Source organism: Panthera pardus, unplaced genomic scaffold, assembly GCF_024362965.1.
Source record: "Panthera pardus isolate Hobbes unplaced genomic scaffold, ASM2436296v1 HiC_scaffold_12, whole genome shotgun sequence".
In the NCBI taxonomy this organism is placed as follows: Eukaryota; Metazoa; Chordata; class Mammalia; order Carnivora; family Felidae; genus Panthera; species Panthera pardus.
In genome coordinates, this window is record NW_026526677.1 from 93,294,744 (window position 1) to 93,315,292 (window position 20,549).

At 55.4% G+C, this 20,549-nt stretch overlaps 1 protein-coding gene across 8 annotated transcripts; it reads right to left on the minus strand.

Moving 5' to 3' along the window:
* Positions 1-1,193: 1,193 nt before the first annotated feature.
* Positions 1,194-18,680, minus strand: ROBO3 (roundabout guidance receptor 3). Of its 8 annotated transcripts, none has more exons than XM_053900322.1 (28): positions 16,866-18,674; positions 13,359-13,685; positions 12,864-13,021; positions 12,265-12,385; positions 12,030-12,168; positions 11,602-11,729; positions 11,202-11,380; positions 9,823-9,994; positions 9,298-9,506; positions 9,000-9,081; positions 8,528-8,711; positions 8,171-8,337; positions 7,543-7,664; positions 7,127-7,352; positions 6,796-6,917; positions 6,373-6,544; positions 6,034-6,219; positions 5,232-5,255; positions 5,108-5,150; positions 4,774-4,913; positions 4,262-4,456; positions 3,958-4,096; positions 3,590-3,802; positions 3,060-3,211; positions 2,764-2,931; positions 2,433-2,600; positions 1,752-1,942; positions 1,194-1,444 (listed from the first exon to the last, which is right to left on the minus strand). In XM_053900322.1, the coding sequence occupies exons 1-28, from the start codon at positions 17,023-17,025 to the stop codon at positions 1,433-1,435; spliced, it is 4,299 nt and encodes a 1,432-aa protein (XP_053756297.1). In that variant the 5' UTR covers positions 17,026-18,674; the 3' UTR covers positions 1,194-1,432. The 8 variants fall into 8 exon arrangements, with proteins under 8 accessions (XP_053756297.1, XP_019289053.1, XP_053756295.1 ...); XM_019433508.2 differs by having other exon boundaries at positions 2,824-2,931; positions 8,528-8,693; positions 11,202-11,326; positions 16,866-18,673; XM_053900320.1 differs by having other exon boundaries at positions 5,108-5,255; positions 8,528-8,693; positions 16,866-18,675.
* Between the last annotated feature and the right edge of the window lie 1,869 nt (positions 18,681-20,549).

The following is a 20,549-nucleotide window of genomic DNA, read 5'->3' on the forward strand; positions in this document are numbered from 1 at the left end:
GGACATCTTTAAGGAGGGCTGACCAGGAAGCAGGCCCTGGAAGGGGGTGATAATCCCCCCCGAAACCAAGGCAGCTCTACCTGGAGGCCACTCTGAACTCAGAGGCTGCGTGAGGCCGAGCCTGGGGGACACGGTGCTGCCTGAACTACCTTAAACCCGCCCGTCTGGTCTGGAATGTCATAATCTCAGGATGAGAAATCAGTGCTCCGGATACATATCCGTTCCTCTCTATTTGCTTTTCCTTTTTTGGATTTTGTTTTTCTTTTAGTTTCCTGGTAAAATTCCTTTTGAAAACATTCCAACCCTGTTTGCCAGACCAAAGGAGAAAAAGGGATTTGTGCACACTTAGGTCAAAGTGGCAGGAGAGGTCAGAGGCCTGGGCTTGGGGTGGGGGTGGGGAGTAGTGGCCATCCCCTGAGAGCCCAGAGCAGTTCCTGAGCCTGGGGGTGAAAAAATGAGAAGGAAACAAACCACAGAAAACCAGTGAGTGGCATGGGCTGTGGGTGGGGGAGCAATGGTCACTATGGCATTCGGGGCCAATATTTTAAAAAATCCTGTGTCAGCCAAACCCATCACATTAGGGTCTCTCCTGGCCAGGAGGTATCTGTTTGCACACATCCAGGGTCAGGGAGCCTGACAAAAGCCTGTTTTCCCTTCTTGGCTGGGGTTTCCCCCATCAACTCCTTTCTATTATTTTTTTAAATTTTTTTTAATGTTTATTTATTTTTGAGAGAGTGACAGACAGACGGAGTGTGAATGGGGGAGGGGCAGATAGAGAGGGAGACACAGAATCTGAAGTGGGCTTCAGGCTTTAAGCTATCAGCACAGAGCCTGATGCAGGACTCGAACCCACGAACCATGAGATCATGACCTGACCCAAAGTTGGATGCCTAACCGACTGAGCCACCAAGGTGCCCCAACTCCTTTTTTGTATTATTATTGTTAGGGGCATATTTCCCCCTAGAGAAGAGATAGACCCCAGAGGAGGGCGCCAAGGGAGAGCCTGGCTTAGTTGTCTGAAGGTGGGACAAGTTTCAGCTCCTTCAGGAGGCAGGCCAGGCCAGCATCTCTTAGCCCCTGTCCTCAGCTGGTGCTTTTGACAGAAGAGTTTCAAGCGAGTGCCTTGATCTACACTGTCTCACAGTCTTTCTTCCCCATGCCCCGCATGAAACCAGACAAGCAGGGCCCAGAGCTCTGAACAGACTCTTTTTATTTGTCCCTTTTACACATGAGTTTCAGGTAGAAAGAGGTGGAAAGTTTCAGGTAGGAAGAGCTGGCTCTCTGGCTTTTAAGCATCATTGCTGGGAGGGAAGAGGCCCCCCCCTGCTCCTCTCTGCTCACACCCATTTACCAGGGGGAGGGGCTCCCATCCAAGGCTCCCGGCCCAGGGACAAGCCCTTCCCCGTGGAACTCCTGATAGCCTCATCCAGGGTCATCTTGGTTCCTAGAGAGAGAAAGAGGCTAGTTTGCAAGGCCCTAGGCCCTGGCAAACAGGCTATAGTGGGGGACGTGCCTCTTTTCTCCTCAGCCCTCCTCCTGAACCCACTCTCCTCTGGAGAGCCCAGGCTCCTCCACATATCACCTTGTCCTCACCCTTTGTCACCTGTTCTCCAGGATCCCTCCCTTCCCCCCTCACCCACTGGGTCCCCTCCTTTTTGACACTTGCTCAGAAAGCCCTTCTCTCCTTTCCTGTTTCCAATCATCCCTTGGCTCGCCCCTCCTAGTCTTCTCGTCTCCCATAGTTTGCCTACCCCAGCCCCCACCTCTCCGCGTTTCTGTCCTGGTCTTTGGCTCCGGCTCCGGCTCCGGCTCCGTCCAGGGCCCCGGGAGCCTCGGGAGCTGCTGGAGCCTCTGGAGGAGTTGCTGCCAGCTGTGGAACAGGTGCTGGTGCCCTGGCCCCGGGACAGGAAGCTGGGTCGGCTGTAAGGGAGCCAGGCCTCTTCTGCAGCACAAGAGAGAAGGGCCACCAGGCCCGGGCAGAGAGCAGAACATCACCGTTTGCCCACTGTACCACCTTGACCGCAATCCCAGATCTGGAAGGAGGGTGGAGGACAGGCATAGGGCCCAGGCCCTTCTGGGGGCTGAGGAGACATAGAACACCCAGCACATGGCCTTGACATAGCACCTGCTCAGACACCCAGAGGGAGCTCCCGGGCAGAGGGAGCCTTGGGAAAGGAGGGACAGAACACGGAGCCCCGCTCTTGCCTCTTCTGGGCTTCAGTCCTGGGAAACTATACAACTTGGCAACTTCTGGGGATCTTTCCCAGAGAGAGCTACAGAGACATGTGTAGGATTTGATCAAGTGCACGAACCCCGCTGAAGACGAGGGGTGAGCTGGGTGAACATTAGTCCTTCATGGCTGTACTACACTAGCCGCCAGTCCCACCTTCTTGGGTAGGGATGACCTTCTGGCCTTTCCTGGCCCTCCTTACCATCCAGGTGGGGACCCCGCTGGGCCCCCAAGGGCCCGGCCTGCACCATTCTCCTCTCTCCACTGCGCTCCCGTTCCCGTTCCAAGGAGGACATGCTGCCTGCTGCCCTCAGCCCTGTGGCCCAGCTTGCCTCTTCCTCTGGTGGCGGCAAGGGTGGCGGGGGCAAGTCTGGGGAGAGACCTGTTTTCAGCAGAGTCTCCCGCTCCTCCTGATACCAGTCTTCCTCCCACTCCTACTCCCTGGCACCAGGAGGCTGCGACTGAACAGCCCAAGATTTGGGTGCACGTGCTTCCTCCTCCAGCACCACCCCCCCCCCCCAAGCAGAGCTCACCCTTGGTTTCCTGCCTGTTCCCCCTCCTTTCACCATCTCTCAGGCCCCTGGCACCCTCACCCCCAGGACTGTGCTCCCGTCGGTAGGGAACAGCCTTGGGTTTCCGGATTCGGGCACGGGGCACTTGAAGTGGAGGAGTCATCTCCCCAGGCACCTGCCGGGTTCTCCCTGTAGCATTAGGGGACAGGAAGAGCAGGTGAGACAGAGGATCAGGAAACAGGCTTGAGGGTTAAGAAGAAAGAAGCTTCCGAAGGGTATGGAGAAGTAGGAGCAGGTTAAGGCTTCTGCAGACTCACCTGGGGCACTGCTGGCTGTACTAGGGACAGGGCTGGGGCTGAGGTGATGGGAGGCTGTGGGTCCAGCACCCAGGCCAGCAGGCCTCCCTTCATGGCTACTCAGAGTGGGCTGGGATACACTGAGAGGGGAACTTGGACCAAGGGGCACCCTCCTGCAATGACATGAGGCCTCAGCATTTGTTCATGCGACAAACGCTAAGTGCCTACCATGTGCTAGACACTCAGACGAATAAGGCACAGCCTGCCCCCAACAAGGCTCCCCAGCTAGTGAAGTATGAGGAGAGCCATGTCTTTGAAATGCCCAAGAAGCTTGCAGAACCAGTCCAATGGAGAAACAGTCTGAAGGGAGTGAGAGACCTTGTCAGCCTCCACGTTCCTTCCCAAATCACACTTCCACTGTGACGTGGCCATGAGACCTCTGCGTCCCAGATTCATCCATCCATCCATCCATTCATCTATCCATCCAGTCATCCACTCCATAGATATGTACCCAGGGCTTATAATGTGCAAGGCATCATATACCTCCCTACCTGGGCATCTGGTGGAGATGGGGGATATCAGTGGGGGGCTGGGGAGGGTCAGGAGGTGAGGGGGTAAGAGTGGCTGTGGACTGCTGTCCATAGGAAGATGTGGGAGAGGGGGCTTCCCCTTGGGACGGAGGGACCAAGCACCCTCCACTGGAGCTGGGCTCTGCCAGGTGGCTCCTCTCAGGCATTGGTGGACACCACTCTTCTGGCTCTGAGCTGGAGGCAAACAGGGGTGACTGAGTAGCTTCCATACCTCCCCTTGGCCTTCCAGTTGCCCTCTTCCCTTCCTCTCCCAGCACCTCTGCCCTCCCCCTGCAGGAGACCCTGCAGTCCCATCTGTATAGGGCATCCGCAGCAGGGCACATCCTTACCCGCCCTCCAGCTCCTCCTCAGGCCCCTCTAGGCAGCTCAGTTCACAGGAAGGGGGAGGTGGTGGCAGGGCTTCTGGCCAGTTGAGAGAGGGCATCTGCACAGGTTTTCCCAGAAGCTTTACTTTGCCTCCCCTGGCTCCTGAGGAGGGTAGGATGGGGACACACCAAGATAGGAGGCAGATGAGAAATGTCAGAAAAAAAGTGCTGGGCTAGGTCCCAGAGGGGAACGGTAGAGGATATTCTTTGGGGATCCTCTGCTCAGAGCTAAAAGGGGGGGGGAGGGTATCTGGAACTACAGTCATACCACTGTTCCCCTGGCTCCATTCTGGAGGAGCATACTGGCTCCAGGTGCCTGGATCCCCTGAGGGATTTGGGGGGAATCCCCCATGGAAGGTCTGCAGCTCCTCCCCAGCTGGGTCAATGGTGCTGTAGACAGGACCCTCAGTCGGGGCGGCAGGACCCCGGGCCGTCTGAGCCAGGTACAAGGAGATTCCTGCTTCTGAGGAGGAGAAAGAGGGAGGCCAGGGGGGGAGGCAAGGGGCAGGGGGCAGAGACAGAAAAATAGCGGACAACAGGAGAATGGAGGGCAAAAGGAGATCCCACCGGACCAACTTCTCCCCCTTCCCAAACCTTACTTCCAAACCGGGGTGAAGGTTAGGCATGAGAGAGGCTCCCCCAACTCATATCTTCCCCAAGGACTGACCAACCTCAGGAAGACTGGCAATCCTCGGCTCCCTTCAGTTTGCCCCAGTAGGTTGAGAGGAGAGAAGGGTGTTGGGGGCCAGGTGGGCCCCTGAGAGAATTAGAACTCCTCACCATTGTAATATCTGTCATCTGGGTCAGGATTGCTGGGGCAGCAGCTTCCCCTGGGCTCCGGGGCTGAGGGGCTTCGAGATGGGTGGGGCCACGAGTCTGCTAGCCATGGGTAGGGGGCGGGGCCAAGGCCCATGGGTGGCCTGAGGGAAAGCACGTGAACGCTGGGGACTGAGAGCCAGCGAATGGAAGAGTAACCAGGAGTCCTAGGGCAGTGATGGAGAATTTGGGGGTGACAGGTGGGAGGCAGTGTGGGGAGGCACTGAGGCCTGGGGAGGAAGGAGAATAGTCTCTTGAGGGAGGGGATTATCCTTGAGAGATGAATTAAGAGGATTACCTGGAACTGGCTCCAGAGAGGCCCTCTGAGTGTGGGAAGGACACTGGGGAAGATGAGGGGGACACTGAGTGAGAGAAGGGCCCGTACTTGGGGTCTGAACCCCACTGGAGCAGAGATATCTTACCTGCAGGTGTGTAGGCAAAGGAGGCTTCCGAAAAGAAATCCATGGGAGAAAGAGGAGGGTAAATGGAGAAAGGGTCAGAAATACTCACATTCTTGTCCCCTTCTTGGCCCTGGTCCCAATTCCACCACTCAACCTGTACCCTGGACCAATTTCCTCAGAATTTCTAGGAGTGGGACTCAAGCATCAGTATTTTTCTAAAGTTCCCAAGTGATTCTTATGTGTAGCCAAGATGGGGGGGCCCCCTGATCTCAGAGACCTCTGAATCTCTCCAGATACGCCCCTTATGGGGGAGCAGCAGAAATCAAGTCGCCCCTCTCAGCGGGCCCCACCTTTCCGCCCAGATCCCGCCCCACAATTTAACGTCCAGGATCCTGGCCACCCACCTGCTGCTAGGCCCCGCCTTTCAGGAAGTGAGTTTTCCCCCTCTCCAGAATTGCCCCTTCTATACAGAGACGGATGGCAAAGCCCGCTGTCTTATCGAGGCATCTTAGGGGGAAATTTTACCCCTCTCCCCAGATTCAGGTACGGGCCCCGCCGTTCCCCCAGTCCCGTCGGCTCCCTGCCCCATCTTTGCGTACCCTGCCCCTCTGCAAGGGGCTGAGCTGTAGTGCGACCCCTTCCTTCTGACCGCCCCCCCCCCCCCCCGCCCCCCTACTCACCGAGCCGTGAGCCCCTCCCGTCCCGCTCTCGGTTCCGCCCGCCTCCCTCCCTCCAGGCTCCGCCCACTCCAAGGCGCTCCTCTCGGTCTTCCCAAAGCCCAAGTGCGCCCCTCGGCCCGCGCAGGCCCCCAGGTCCCGCTCACCCGTGTAGTGACTGAGCTCCTTGCGCTGCCTCCGGCGCCGGTAGAGGACGCCGCAGAGCCCGAGGAGCAGCGCCCCGCACGCGGCGCCGCTGCCCGCGAGGAAGGCAGGCTCCCGCAGCACCCTCGCCAGCCGCTCCGCCAGCCCCGGGCCCACCTCGAGCCCAGGCTCCAATCCCGGCGGGGAAGCTGTAGGGGTCAGAGAGGTGAGGGGACTAGGGGCCTGGAAACCCGGGAGCGAGGAAGGGGTCATCCCTGACCCCGCAGGCACGGTTACACTAGGACCCCACTTCAGCTCCCCAGCGCACCCACCCCCACCCCCACTCCCACCCCTGGACTCACGCAGTTGCACTGACACCGGGGCACTGGCCACGCCCACGCCCACGCTGGTGGCCGCCGCGACCTGGGTCCGGTAGAGAACACCGGGCAGCAGTCCCCGGAGCACCGCGGAGCGTGCCCAGCCTGCCGCAGACCGGTTGAGGTGGAAGCGACTCTCATTGCCCAGGCACCATATCTGGGGAGACGAGACCCGGGTTCAGAGAGTCTGAAATGGGATCCTGGCCTCACGTGGAAACTTGAAGCTCTGAATGGTAGAGGGGGCTTAGCCAGGCATCGTTCAGCCTGGAGGGATACTCTTGAAACCTCTCTGCTTTCCCCCAACCTCATCTCCAACCCCAAAGCCAGTCCTGGGTTTCCTCCTCCCTAATCCTAGCCCCTAGGTCCTCCCTCTCCCTCCCCTCCCCAGTCCCTTCTCAAACCCTGTACCTGGTATTCCTTGATGATCCCATTTTGCTGGGAAGGGAGTGGAGGTTCCCAGGACACTGTGACACTGCTGTTGCCTTCACCCCCCAGGGCTACTGTCACTCCCTGGGGGGGACCACTGGGGGCTGGGCCAGGGTAGAGCATGGTGAGAAAGACACAGTCATGCCAGCTACCCTTCCTGCCCCAACCTGCCCCCTCCCAGGTTGACATCTTAGGGAAGGGAGGTATCTTTTCTTCCCACAACTCCCCTTGCTCTCCCCCCGCAAACCTTTATCCTCCCCCACTCCCTCTTTCCTGTTGTCTATTCATCAGCTCTGTGCACCACCTCCCTTACCCTCCTCAGGAATGCTTCTGGTCATGAAGGGACTTTCAGGCCCCAGCCCCTCCTGGCCTTGGGCTTGCACCTTGACCTGAATTTGGGTCCCTGGGGGGAGTCCTCTTAGCACAGTACTTTGCTGGCTTGGGGACTGTAGGTCCAGTACTGTCCAGTGTCCCCCATTAGGGCCTGCTACCTTCCAAGACACTCGGAAACCTTGCACCAGCTGGACTGGGCCATCTACCTACAGGAGACAGGACAAAGCATACCAGAAGGAGAGGTAAGGACCACACAAGTCCTCCAGGTCCTGTCCCTCCTCCACTTACCTGTCTTTCCCAGCCACTCACTTCCCACTTTCCTGTACCCATTCTTGGAGATCTCTACCACCCCCATCATCGTCCCTGCCCTTAACCTCGTCCCCATGCCACACTCACAGTCCAGGACACCTGCAAGGTCCGGGGCCCAAGGACTATGGGCTCCTGCATTCGCACGGCCACTTCATCCAGTCCCCTCTGGCCTCTCCATGGGTCCTCCACTGGCCTGGATGGGTTGCTGTCTATTGACCAAAAAGCCCACTCAGCAAGGGCCACCAAGGACAGAGTCAGACTGAAAGTGTGCTGTACAGACTGTATCCTCAGTCCTCCAGAGCACACCCCAGCATCAGGAGGGGGCTGGTCAGGGGAATAGCTTCCAGAGGTGGGCCTGTGTGTCCAGCGAATGTGAATCTACTTTCTGCATAACCACATATGTAGCCTTTAAAGACCTCAGTTCCTCATCTCTAACATGAAGATGAACTCTCCAGTGTCCCTTCTAGTCCTCATAAGCTACGTTATCTGTGGGTAAAAGGCTCAGAAGTGAGGGGCTACCAGGATGACCCAGTTTCCCTCTCTCCCCTCTTCTCTTGTCCCTAGATGAGAGGGAGGCCTGACCTACTCCAGGCTGGGCCACAGTAGAGACATGACACAGCAGAAGAGAGTGGCTGTGCTCCCGTGGTTTGGGGGGAGGCGTGCTCTGCAGCATTTCATGCCATAGCCTTGAGCCAGGGACTCTGGCCCTACTCACCCCGGGTGCGGACAGGCTCAGAGACGGGGCTGGGCTCACTGAGGCCCCAGGCTCCCACAGCTCGTACCAGGAACAGATAGATGGTGTTGGGCTGCAGACCGCTGACAGTGTGTGTCTCCAGCTGCACGCCATCTGCCACTGTCCGCCACGTGTTGCCAGCTGCTTGGCTGCAACAGGAATGGGGTGACAGACTTGTCTGAGCCTGGGGACCCCTCATCCATTCTCTGTGGCCCCCTACTATCTCCTTGCCCTGGGAGAGGGAACTGGCAAAACTCTCCCCACCATAGCAAAGACCCTAAGGACATAAGATTCCCTTCTTCCAACTTTCCAGGTTTGCTTTCAACATTTTCTCCATACCTGAAGGCCTCTATCACGTAAGAGGTGACTGTGGCCCCGGCCTGCGGGTTGGGCTTCCAGGTCAGGGTAATGCTGTTCTTGGTGATCTCAGTGACCAGTGGCTGAGAGGGAGGCCCTGGAGGGGTACTGGGCTCCGTAGGGGGCTCTGATGAAACTCCCCAGTCCTCTGCAGTGAGGCAATAATCTTTCAGTAGAAGGATGGGAAAGGGACGGCACCTGCGTCACCCGCCTCCTTCCCAGAGAAGCTCTGGGGCTGTGGCATTTGTAATGGTGGAGACGGGGATGTGGTTACTGAACTGATCCCTCCTCACATCTGCCTCCCAAGGGCATCACTTCTGTCAAGCTCCTCCTCACCACCATGGCCGTGGCATTTGGAAGATAAATCAGTTCTGGGGCTCAGGGAGGTACTGAGTACCTTCGAAGCAAGTTTGGATGAAGGTGCTGGCAAAGCAAGGGGACAAACAAAACTCACCCCGCCTCCTAAGCCAGCTACTCCATGTGGCCTCCCCTGTGGAACTCTTGGCCACACAGCTGTAGAAACCCATGTCCATCTCCTGCAGGAGAGGGTAGAGGACTGGCAAACAGAGTGGATCAAGGTAGGGCGAGGGGGTGGCGGTGGGTATACAGAAGGGTGGGAAGGGCATTGTACACTTTAGACGGTCTAAGCAGAGGAGCAGAAATGGAGTTAATCCCAGAGGGTACTTCCGAGATTTGGGCATGCGGACTGTGTGGCCATTCTCGGTTACTCAGGGCCCAGGGGTGAGACTCACCTGCACCCTGGCGATGTACAGGGTACCGTTGGCCATTAGATTGAGTTGCACGTCGTCCCCCTGCAGCCACTGCCCGTCCTTCTTCCACTGGATGCTAGGTTGAGGGTTCCCAGTCACTCTGCATGGCAGCCACACAGAGGAGCCAAGTGCCAGCGTCTGATTGGCTGGTCCCTGGAGGATGATGGGAGGCAGCCCGTCCAAGGAGGAGGCTGAGAGAGGAAGAACTTGGGCACCTCAGGAGAGGATCCTGGGTTCAGGAAACCAGACCCTTGTCCTCCTTCTCTGCTCCTTCAGCCCTCCTTCCCCTGGAGATTGGAAGGGTTTCGATAACCATCTGTAGTCTCTGCCTGGAACCAGCCATCTATTACTGGCTTCTGTAGCTGATTTCCTAACTTCAAGGCCATGTCTCAGGAACACACCCCTCCCCTTGCAGACATATGATACAGAACCCAAGAAAAACAGATGTCCTTAAGCCATGATTTCCTTCCAGGCCATGGGGCCAGGCCTCTCTCCATGAGCACTTACCTGCTTTTACCTCCAACAGGGCCTTGGCCAGGATGCTGCCGGCCACACTAACAGCCTGACACACATAGTAGCCAGCGTCCCCACTCTGCACATCAGTAATGTTGAGCTGGCCTCTGGGAGAGACTGAGAAGCGCCCCTTGGGCTGAAGTGGCTGACTGGGGAAAAGCAGGACCTGTGGACAAAGCAAGGAACCGAGATAAGGAATGAACAGGCAGCTGGCAGAGAGATCCCCATTCCCATCAAACCCCCGAATTCAGAGAATCCCTAAGGTTCTAGTTCATACTGTCCCCAGCCAGTTATATGACCTTGGGCAAAATAGTTAGATTCACTCACAAAAATGTGGAAATTTTATGAGATGATATTGGGGTGCACTTCCCAGCTTTGTGATTACTAGTTGGGAAACTCTGAGCAACCTATTTAACCTTCCTGAGCCCCAGTTTCCACAAAGTTGATAGTCATGAGGATAGTCATGAGGATTAAATGATTAAACATATGAAAATCTTTTAATACATTGTGTGATAGTTGTCAAAAACTTTCCCCTTCTTTCTGGCTTTAACATTTTACGTTACCTAGATACATGGAAGGTAGGGAAGGTGGTTGGGTCACAGGTAAATGGCACCAGGCTGATCCCCTGATGGATACCTACTCCCACCCTCTACTACCACCAGCATTTTTATTCATTTAAAATACAGCAATCCCAGATGCTAGAGAAGATATTGGAAAATTGTGGCTGTGGATTTGAAATGAGGTAGTGGGAGAGCTGGTTTTCCAGGGAGGTGGAGTTAGGCAGACTTATTTTATTATACTGACCCTGCTTCCTAGGAGCAAAATGCCCACCTTTCACCTAGTGGGCGGGACTCGTGTTGTAACTTAAGTTAATGTTCCTTCCTGTTGTGCAATCAGCAATTTGTTGCGGAAGATTGGAGAGGGGTGCCTGTGAGCTCCCCCTGGTGGAAGTCCCTTGTAAAATGATGAGCAAGTAATGCTGTTCGCTGAGCAGCTTTGGTACAGTACACACTTTCCAGAGCAGCATATTAAAGCCCAGACCCCAGGGGTCTGGGAGAGGAGGCATCCAAGTGGATGTGCTACATCCTCAGGGCAGCCTTGCCTAAAATAGAAGGATTCTCCAAGGAATTACCATACAGGACTATTTCCTTTCACCTAAACATATTATCAGTTTTTTTTTTTTTAAAGTGTTCAGTATGTTAGCTAGCCCTTTTATATTCATTATCTTATTTGACCCACCCAAATAACCTGCAAGCGTTTCTGGGAGGACCAAAGGTAAAACAGAGAGAAGTGTGCAGAGAATACAGAAGCAGGGAGGCTAAGACCCAGAGGAGAAGATTGTGGGAAGGCCCACCATGCAGCTGGCCACCTACTTGACTTCCCTCCTTCTGCCAGAAGATGGCAGGTGGGGGGTTTCCTTTGGTCTCGCATTGGAAAGCCACGCTCTCTCCAGGAGCTGCCATCTGGTCCTGGGGCTGGGTGACCAGCTGGGGAGGGACTGGGAAGGGGGAGGGCATAAAGGAACAGGGAGTCAGGGTACTCAGAAGGGAGACTGAGGGAACAGGAGAGAGAAGCCCAAGCTTGGCTTAACTAAGAGCAGATATCCATCTCTTGTTCAAGCCTGTTCAGCTCTCTCCTTCTAGAAGTGTCAAGGGATCCCCCACCACCACCATATCTCCCATTCTGTCCTTTGTCCCTCATTCTCCTCTTCATCCCATCCTCCCTGGTCCCTCATTTCATCCCTGCTTCTGACAGTCCCAGGCCGGCCCTCACCGTGAACACTGAGGGAGCCAGATGCTTCGGCACGGCCCACGCTGTTCTCAGCCACACAGGTGTACGTCCCCTCATCGTCCGCACTCACACGCCCGATCCAAAGGCTGTGGTCGCTCCGGATCTCATACCTGCTCCACTCCCCACCCCCAGAATGGGTTGGCCACAGCTAGAGACCCCTTCTCTCTCCCCCAGACAGACACCAGGATCAGGGTACGTAAAGACAAGGTAGGCCTCAACAGGGACAGAGGCTGGTACCCATGGACCCATAAAAGGAGCTGGGGACTGGAGAGGGGAGGGGCCACAGGCTCCAGGGTAACAGATTTCTCTGAGCTGTCAAGTGAGAGGGTGTCTGCCTGTCCCTTTTCTAGGGCAGGGTGTGCTCTTGAGTGGTTGGGTCTCCTTACAGGCAGGAGGAGGGGGCTTCTCACCTGCCTGTGGGTAGTTCCCCATCTTCCTTGCGCCATCTTAGACGAGGCGGGGGATCTCCTTGCACCTCACATGGGAAATCCACGGGGGCATCTGCCAGGACCACCTGATTCACAGGTCTACGCAGGAATGAGGGTCGCTCTATGGATCGGGAATGAGTGAATCATCAAGGGATCTGCACAGCTTCTTACTGCCCAGGCTGTACACCCCCATAATTCCCAAACTCCCTGTGCCTACCCAGGACCACAAGTTCGGCTGCCCCACTCTCCCGTTCTCCTGCCATGTTGGAGGCCACACACACATACATCCCTGCATCACTCTTGAGTGTATGTGACATCATCAGCTTCCCTCCACGAATCTGCAGAGTAATAATGGTAACTTTGGTCTTTTGTAACCATCAAAGTATATTTATTTATTTGATCCTCCTAGTAAACTAATGAAAACCTGTAAAGTTGACTCACTTATCAGATAAGGAATCCTTAAGTGATTTACCCAAGGTGGGGCTCAGGTCTGTGTTTGTTCCCACAGCCCAAACCACCTCCCACAAGTCCCTGGGGCATCTTGCTCCCCACCTAATTCATACCAGTTTCTTCCTATCCATCCTTAACTTATCCCTTACTTAATAGCTGCCTCTCAGCCTCTGGTCAGCTGATACCCTGACCTTAAATCTCCTGCCTTATCACATCTAAGACATTATTCCTCGCCCCTCCAAGACCCTGAGATTCACTGCTTCCTCCTTTGAGACATACCCAGCCCCCTAACCTGTGGTCCCACCTCTCATGATGGCTCTGGCCCTGGCCCTTAGTCAGATCCCTAGCCAGGGCACGCCTCCTCACCGTGATCCTTCCCTCCTCCTCCTTGAGTCTTGCACTGTCCTTCTTCCAAGACACGGAAGGCTCCGGGTGGCCACGGGGAGGCACGCATTCCATTACCGCTGGCTCCCCCACTGCCACCACCACATTCCCAGGAGACTGCCGGAAATCATCACGGAGGACTGTAAAGAGAGACAGACAGACAAGGACAGAGACAGAGACAAAGAGACAGTGAGAATGAATGACCAGGGGAATAAACGGGAGTAACTGGGTTAAGACACAAGGCAATTGTTTTGGGGAGGGCTGTATCACCAAAGACGGGAACTCTTGCCCAGGGGCCAAAATACCAGGGCCACTTCCTCCCTCCGGTCAAGGCATGGATGTTAGAGACCAAAGGTCACGGTCTCCAAAGAAGATGTTGAAGGAGCTGAGATCGGGCTGGTTCTTGATCGGATTATCTGGTGCCCTCCCGCCTCCCCTAGGCTGGGGAAGCAACCAAAGGACAGTGCGGACTCTCACCTGCCACTTCTAGCGAGGCATTTCTACTAGCCGCTGCCCCCAGGTAGTTGCGCGCCACGCAAGTGTAGACACCTTCGTCGGGCCGCGCGCGGCGCCCGTGAACGATGCGGGGGAAGAAGAGTGCCCCGCTGGGCAGCAGCAGGCGGTGCGCGCGCGGGTCCTCGCGCGCAGTGGCCACTCGCGCCCCATTCTTGTACCACTCGATGTTGGGCCGGGGCCGGCCCTCCGCCCGACAGGGCAGAGTGGCCGGCTCGCCTCTGGAGACCAACAGATCAGGCGGCTGCTCCACGATGCGCGGCATCGCGTCCTCCGGCTCGACCCTTGACGCTAAGAGTAGGGGTGTTGGCACAGAGCATTTAGACCGGGAAATTAGGGGAGAGATTGAGGCTCCAGAGAGAAAAATAACCACTCCTGCCCACCCTGCCCACCCTTTCTCTGTAGGGTCCATTGTCTCCTCTGGGAAGGCCCTCCCACGTTCTTGGGCTGGTGAGGACACACCTTACAAACAGGCAGATCGGTAGAGGAATCAGGACACCAACTCCTAGGCTGGCTTTCTAGGCTGCCCAAAGACAGACACTAGCCTTCTCTCTGGCCAAGTTTGAGTGACAGGTCTTCCCCTCCAGCCCACTGTTATTCAGTCTCCCACCCTCACTGGTTTTCAGATTGTCCTTGCCCCTGAAGACCTGCACCAGAGCTAACACTTGTTTCTTGGCCCTCTGCATGGCCGCGGGTCATAAAAATGGAGAATGGGGACAAGCCTGGAGTCCCTCCCTTAGGAAAGGTAAGAGGAGAGTGATCCGACTAGAGACTGGACTAGAAGGGGTTCTTAATCTGGAGCCCATGAATGGACATGGAGCCCTTCTTCTTCTTCTTCTTCTTTTTCATTTCTTAAAAAAAAATTTTTTTTTTTATTAAGTAAACTCAATGCCCAATATGGGGCTCCAACTCACAACCTTGAGATCAAGAGTCACCTGCTCTCCCAACTGAGCCAGCCAGGTGCCCCTCTTACTGACACCCCAGACAATCATGCTTGGAAAAACCTGTAGAGTCACAGGACTTGAGTGAAAATGGTAGTGAAAATGTTAGTAGTGGCTCCTTTTCTAGAGGTGCAAAGTTTTCAACAGATTATTCTACAGGTTGATCGACAGAGGCTAAGAACCACTGGGAAGGGATTCCTCTCCTTCCTGTCTCATCAGATCCATTCACCTGGATGTTCTGTTCCTGCCTCTCACTTGGCCTACAGACTTCTGCTGGCTTCATCCTCTGCACTTGCCTTGGGATCCAGGATCCTGGAACCCATTAGGCTCAGACACTTCCAGCTTCTTCTGAAGTGGATTCGTAACCCATGGTGGCCAGTAGGCGCCGCTGCTGCCTCGCGTGATTTGGTGTCCTCCGATAACCAGGGACTACCCCCGCTTCTGTTCTCTACCTTACCCTTCCCCGCCCGCGCCCCTCCCACTCTGTTCCAAAACCCGCAGGGACCTCCCTGTAGCTTCACGCTTCGTGTGGGATGGGGTTTCATTTCCCCACCCCTACCCTGAGAAGTTCTTATGGAGACTAGGCCGGAAGGAGGTTGCCCCATGCTGGTACTGTCCCGGGGAGAATTTATTTAACTGGCTAGGACCAGATTAGTGTCCCTCCTACTTAGGGAAGGGAGTAATTTTTCTCCGGTTGCTTCCTTCCAAATGGAGATCTCTGCTTCTCGGTGGTCTCTTCCCCTGCACCTCGTCCCCGTCCGGTTTAGACAGACCTCCATCCTGAGCGACACTAGAGTGGTGAAGAGCTCAGGGGTCGTCCTGGAACCAAGTAGGGCTGGGATCTCAGATTTGACACTTCCTGACTGCAAGAACTTGGGCAAATTACTGAATTTGTTTGAGTCTCAGTTTATTTATTTTAAATATGGGAGTAGTGACAGGGTTGTGTTAAGATCATAATCTATGTAAAGCAATTGAGGGAAGGCTCAATATATATGTCAATTCTGTGATGACTTGAGGGCTCTCCCTCCCTGGCCTACCTTAGCTTATCTTGGCTACTATAGTCTATACCTGACTCAGATTCTAACAGGCCCCAATATTCCTTTGTTCCCCGTCACAAATCATTAGAGTGTACTGGAAATAGGTTTGTTATTGCTAAGCTTTACGTTGCTTCTGTGACCCCTGGGGTACTTTTCATCTTTTCTGAATTTGTTTCCTCACTTGCAAAATGTGGCCATCAACACCTTCCCTACATACCTCCTTACATTTTCCAGCTTGAATGAGACAGTGTGTGGTGGAACCTACACCGTAAGAGCGCTGGGGGAACGGAGGTGTGTCTGGGGCGTCTGTGAGAAGGGCTCTCTCTGTGCCTACCCTCCTGGGAATCTACAGCGGGTCAGGAATTTGGAGACCTCCGGCTCATTTCCGACTTTCTTCGTCCCTGCTCCCTCGTGTACATACCACACCCTTCTGGTTGGCCCTTTCCCCCTAATTCCTGTAGACACAGCTGCAGGCGCCCTTTCCCTGGAATTTCTTCCCTGTCATTCCCGGTCTCAGGAGAGGCTCAGACAGCAGCTAATGAATAGCTAATGATCATGCTAATAGGGCTCTGGGGCTCCTCCCCCAGCACCTGGAGTACCCCAGACACAAACACATGCACATTGTCTAGGTCTCCTTTACCGTCATCTTCGAGTTTCCAGGACCGTGCTGCCCCTAGATTCGAGTGGGTGGATGTCAAGGGATGGGGACTGGGGAGGAACCACGGGGGAAATCACCCGCAAAGAGGTCCGGGAAAGCGGGGGATTCCCGACACCGCCCGCAGGGGGCGCGATCGGGCCTCTCCCCAGACTCCGGGAGATCAACTCTGGCCGCCTCCCCGCCGCGCTAGGGGCGAGCGCGCTGTCTAGTCATTTATTAATCACCGTAATTAGCGGTAACGACCTCGCCGCCGGCGCAGCCAGCCCGCCGCAGTTCCGCGGGGTGGGCCGGGGTGAGTTCCACCTCTGAGGGGCAAACTTCTGAGTTTCCCTAAAACGGTCTCAGCGTCTGTCGCCCTCTGTAATAAACACACCCAACATTTTAGCTTCCTCACCCTAATCCTAAGTGAGCTCTTGGAAAACTTAGGGTCCCGAAGGAAAACTTGCTACCTGGGTGAGTCACTAAGTGGCGCGGCTTGGCCACCGCGTTCCCTTCTCTGCCCTCCCTGCAGTGCGTCCCAGCCACTCTAAGCTCCGTAGCTGCCCGTCACCAGCCACGGTTCTCCTCACTTGGGGCGGCAGTGGCGGTCGGTGGGGCAGGTGGAGAGCAACGGACTTAGCAGCCATCTCCTCCGAAGCCCTCGATCTTCCGTCGATACCTCCACTCGGGTGCTAGAAGCTCCAAATTATCCCCTGGTCCCCAATCCGGAGGAGGCGCTAGGAGGCGCCGCTTGGTCCCAGTTTTTGGGACAGGAGCTCTTTGACCTCCCCTTCCACGACGCCCTCCCACCTTACTCCATCCCTTGATCTGAGGTCCCCATGGAGCAAGGTCTTACCGTTGAAAGAGGGATCGCCGGGGGGCAGCAGGCTGTGGTTGAGCGCCGCTACCGAGGAGTTGAAGCCGAAGAGCAGGTCACTGGAGTTGGAAATGTCCCCCGCCAGGGAGTCCGCGAACAAGTTCATCTGCAGCAGTGTTTTGAGCAGGTAGCGCAGCATGGCGCGACCCAACTGGGACCGGGGCGGGGGGCTCGGGGCCCAGCCCCTGGGTCTGAGACCCGCGGGCCGGGAGCCGTAAGCCCCTCCACAGCCTCTGCGCACTGCCCCAGCCACGGTGCCGCTCTCCTGCCGGCGCGCCTGGGTACGGTGCGTGCCTCCGCGTGCCCTCCTCCTTCCCTCGTCCTTCTCTCCACCCCCCAGTGCCGGGGTCCCCCGGGAGCTGGGCGGGCGGAAAGCAGGTGCCACGCCGATCACGGCGTAATTAAGGGATTAATCCGCCTCCTTCCACCCTCCCATCCCCACCCGGATGGCCGCTAGCAGGGCCAGAGACTAGAGTTGCGTAGCGCGCGAGTTGGAGTCCCCGCCCCGCGCCCCGCGTCCTGGTCGGGTTCTGGACACCGCAGGAGAGTTTCCCTCCTTTCTCAAAGCAGCCAAGATGAGGGGCGAGGCTCTGTCGGACTCTGCCCTTATGACTGACTTTAAAACAAGAATCCCATCACTCTTTTAACGGCCCTTAGGCAAAAGAGCAGGACCCTCTGGCTGTCAAAGCTCTGGCTTTCATTTCCTCCCAAGTCCGGGGTCTTAGCGGCGCAGTGCTGGAGGCTGGGGTGGTTTGGAGCGGAAGTTGGGAGTGGGTGAGGAATAACTGCATGGCACGTCCACCCCTTTACCCCGCGGCCGCCCGTTTGGCAGCCGAGAGGTCAGGGGACAAGGTGCCGAGTCTTGAACCGGAGTCCTGCTTCAGACGCTCTAATCTACTAGTTCTTGCAGGAGGCTAAGAACAAGGATAAAACCGGAGGGGGGGGCGGAGCCCCAGGCTCCCAGGCATTTAACAGCTATATGCATACCTCTGGCATCGATTTGCATACTTTTGCATTACTGTGCTCTGACATTGTCTATTAAATTGTTTTACCTTCTTGAGGAGACTGAATGAATCAGATAGTCCAGGACAAAGACAAAGAGAGCAACATTGTTTCTGTAAAGGCAAGTTCAAGAAAAGAGGAGGGGTTGATACAAAACTCGTGCACATCCTGATAACGGTCTTTCCCACGGGGAGCAGTGGGGAGAAACCATGATCCCCTCTCCTCCGTCCAGACTGCTTCTGAATTTTCTGCAGTTCTTTTTACCTGAAGATCTAGTCCCCCACCGCCCACCCACCCGTCCACTCGCGCGTGTACACACACACTCACTCGCTCACTTTCCTAGGCTGGAGATAGCATTGGGGTGTCAAGGGAAGAGAGACCGGGGGCTTCCTATCTGGGGTAAGGTCGTGTTGATGGCTGAGTGGTGGAGTTCTAGCTCAGTCATCAGTTTCTGTATGATGAGATCACCTTAGTGGGGTCGCTTCTTCTGACCTGGGAGATCACCTGGGGCTAGGTGAACAGGTCGAGATCCAGAGAGGCGTCTGCTATACGGTCGTAGAGCTCCACAGTAAGCACACTCAAGAGTTGGAGTATTCGGGCAGGCAGCGCTCCAGTGAACCGGAGACTTTGTCAAAGGATGGCAGGCTTGTCCCAAAACTCCACCCTCAATCCACACGCTGGCCCCTGTGGCCTCAAACTAACAAAGTAACAGGTGTTTAGGTATCTTCCTACCCTCTCCAGTCAGCTTTGCCCTGAATTTAGCAAAGCCGGAAGCAAAGGTGCTGGGGGTGGTGGGGGTGGTGGGGGTGGTGGGGGTTGGGGCGCGCAGACAGAATTGTGGGAGGCAGCGCCCTGGGAGCTGTTCTTTCAGCACCTCCTCTGCCCGTGCTGAACTTGGGGTCTGGCGCCCCACAAATGGCTTAAATCCGAGCAGACCATGAGGCTGAAATGAGTTGGGGTAGATGAGAGAGGGGGTAGCGACACATTCTCTCTAAAGCACCAGGATACTAAAAGATGGGATATGACGCCTGTCCCTTACCCCAGGGCCAGGTTGCATTCAGGTAACATAGAATCTAAGGGATAGGTTTCCCTCACCAGAAATCAACCCGTTCAGGAATGACCAGCCCAGAAATGCGTTCTGATCCCATATATGCCAATTAGAAGACACCATCGCTCTGGACTTCAATTTCCTCATCTGTTAAAGAGAAATTGTACTACTTTCTCTGCTCTGATGCTTCAGATTTCTGGCTGGGGGCCCTCTGCTCTGCCTCCTGCTGACTGGGGTCACCCAGGTTCCATCACACCAGGGCTAAGGCAGGACAGAAATCCGGGGTCCTGGCACCTGGCCCTGCTGTGGGGCGTGGAGGGTTGCAGCAGACAGGAAACTGCATCCTGCCATGTGGCTCCTGCCCCATCCTAATCCCCTGATTTGCTCCCTGTCGGCCTCTCAGCAAACACAGCGCCTGCCAGCGTCTAGGGGCTTGTCACCCTGTTAGCGGATTTGTTCCCTGAGACGGCGCAGTTAATTGGCCCTTTATGTGGGGATCAGGGCGTATTTGCTCAGGGTTCCCTGAGCGGAGGCTGCAATTCAGCCCATGGGCGAGGCTGCTTCCTAATCCCTGTCATCCTGATTTGGAGGTTTGACAAATAGTGGGGCCACTCTCCTTTCCGGGACCCTCCTGGCCTGAATCTCCCATTCCTCTTCTACACCTCACCCCTTCTTGGTACATTCTTTTTCCTATCCACACCTTTCTTCTTGTTTCTCTCTGTTCTTTCCTTCCTTTGTACTTCTCTGTATCTCCAGAATACTCTCCCATTAAACCAAGTCAGACCTAATGACAAAAATTAGGTGAATACTCAACTGGGGGTATACTGGAGAACAAATACCTCCCAAGTCTAAGTTCCCTCCCCCTGCCCAAGTGTTCCTAGAACCCTAGAACCCAGAGAAAAGACAGAGAAGGCCCAGCAGGGGTCACACCTTCCAGTTCTGCAGCCCACTCTTTCCCTTCCTTTCTTTACTTAAAGTCAAAGGGGCAGCATGAAAACTGGCCCTGCACCTTTTCAAGTACAACTTTTCTCTGGGCTATTCCCAGAGGCCATTATAGAAGGAGTTTGCCTCCTATTTGTCTCCTCACTGGCCGCCCCTCTCCTCCCACAAAATACCAAACTCTGGCTTCTACCTCTTACGTAGAGAGAGTAAGTAACTCTATCTCCATTTCCTGACTTGTAGACTGTAGGTGCTTGTGTAGCATCTGAAACACTATGTGTGCATTGCAATCACAGGGCCCTTGTGTAGGGATCCATTCAATTCATTTGTAAGTTTCCACCTTAGGCTGAAAAAAGAATCAGAATCGAGTTCTGGGCCCATCCCTTCTACTGTGTCAGGAGACTACTTCTTTTCCAGAGACTTATCAGTAATAGAGTCTGCACTTTATTTTTTTTTTTTTATGTTTATTCATTTTTGAGAGGGGGGAGGGGCAGAGAGAGAGGGAGACAGAGGATCCAAAGCAGTCTCTGTGCTGACAGCAGAGAGCCCAATGTGGGGCTCAGACTCACGAACCCTGAGATCATGACCTGAGCTGAAGTCAGATGCTCAACTGACTGAGCCACCCAGGCGCCCTTAGAGTCTGCACTTTAAAAGGAAGTGTAAGGTAAGGAAGA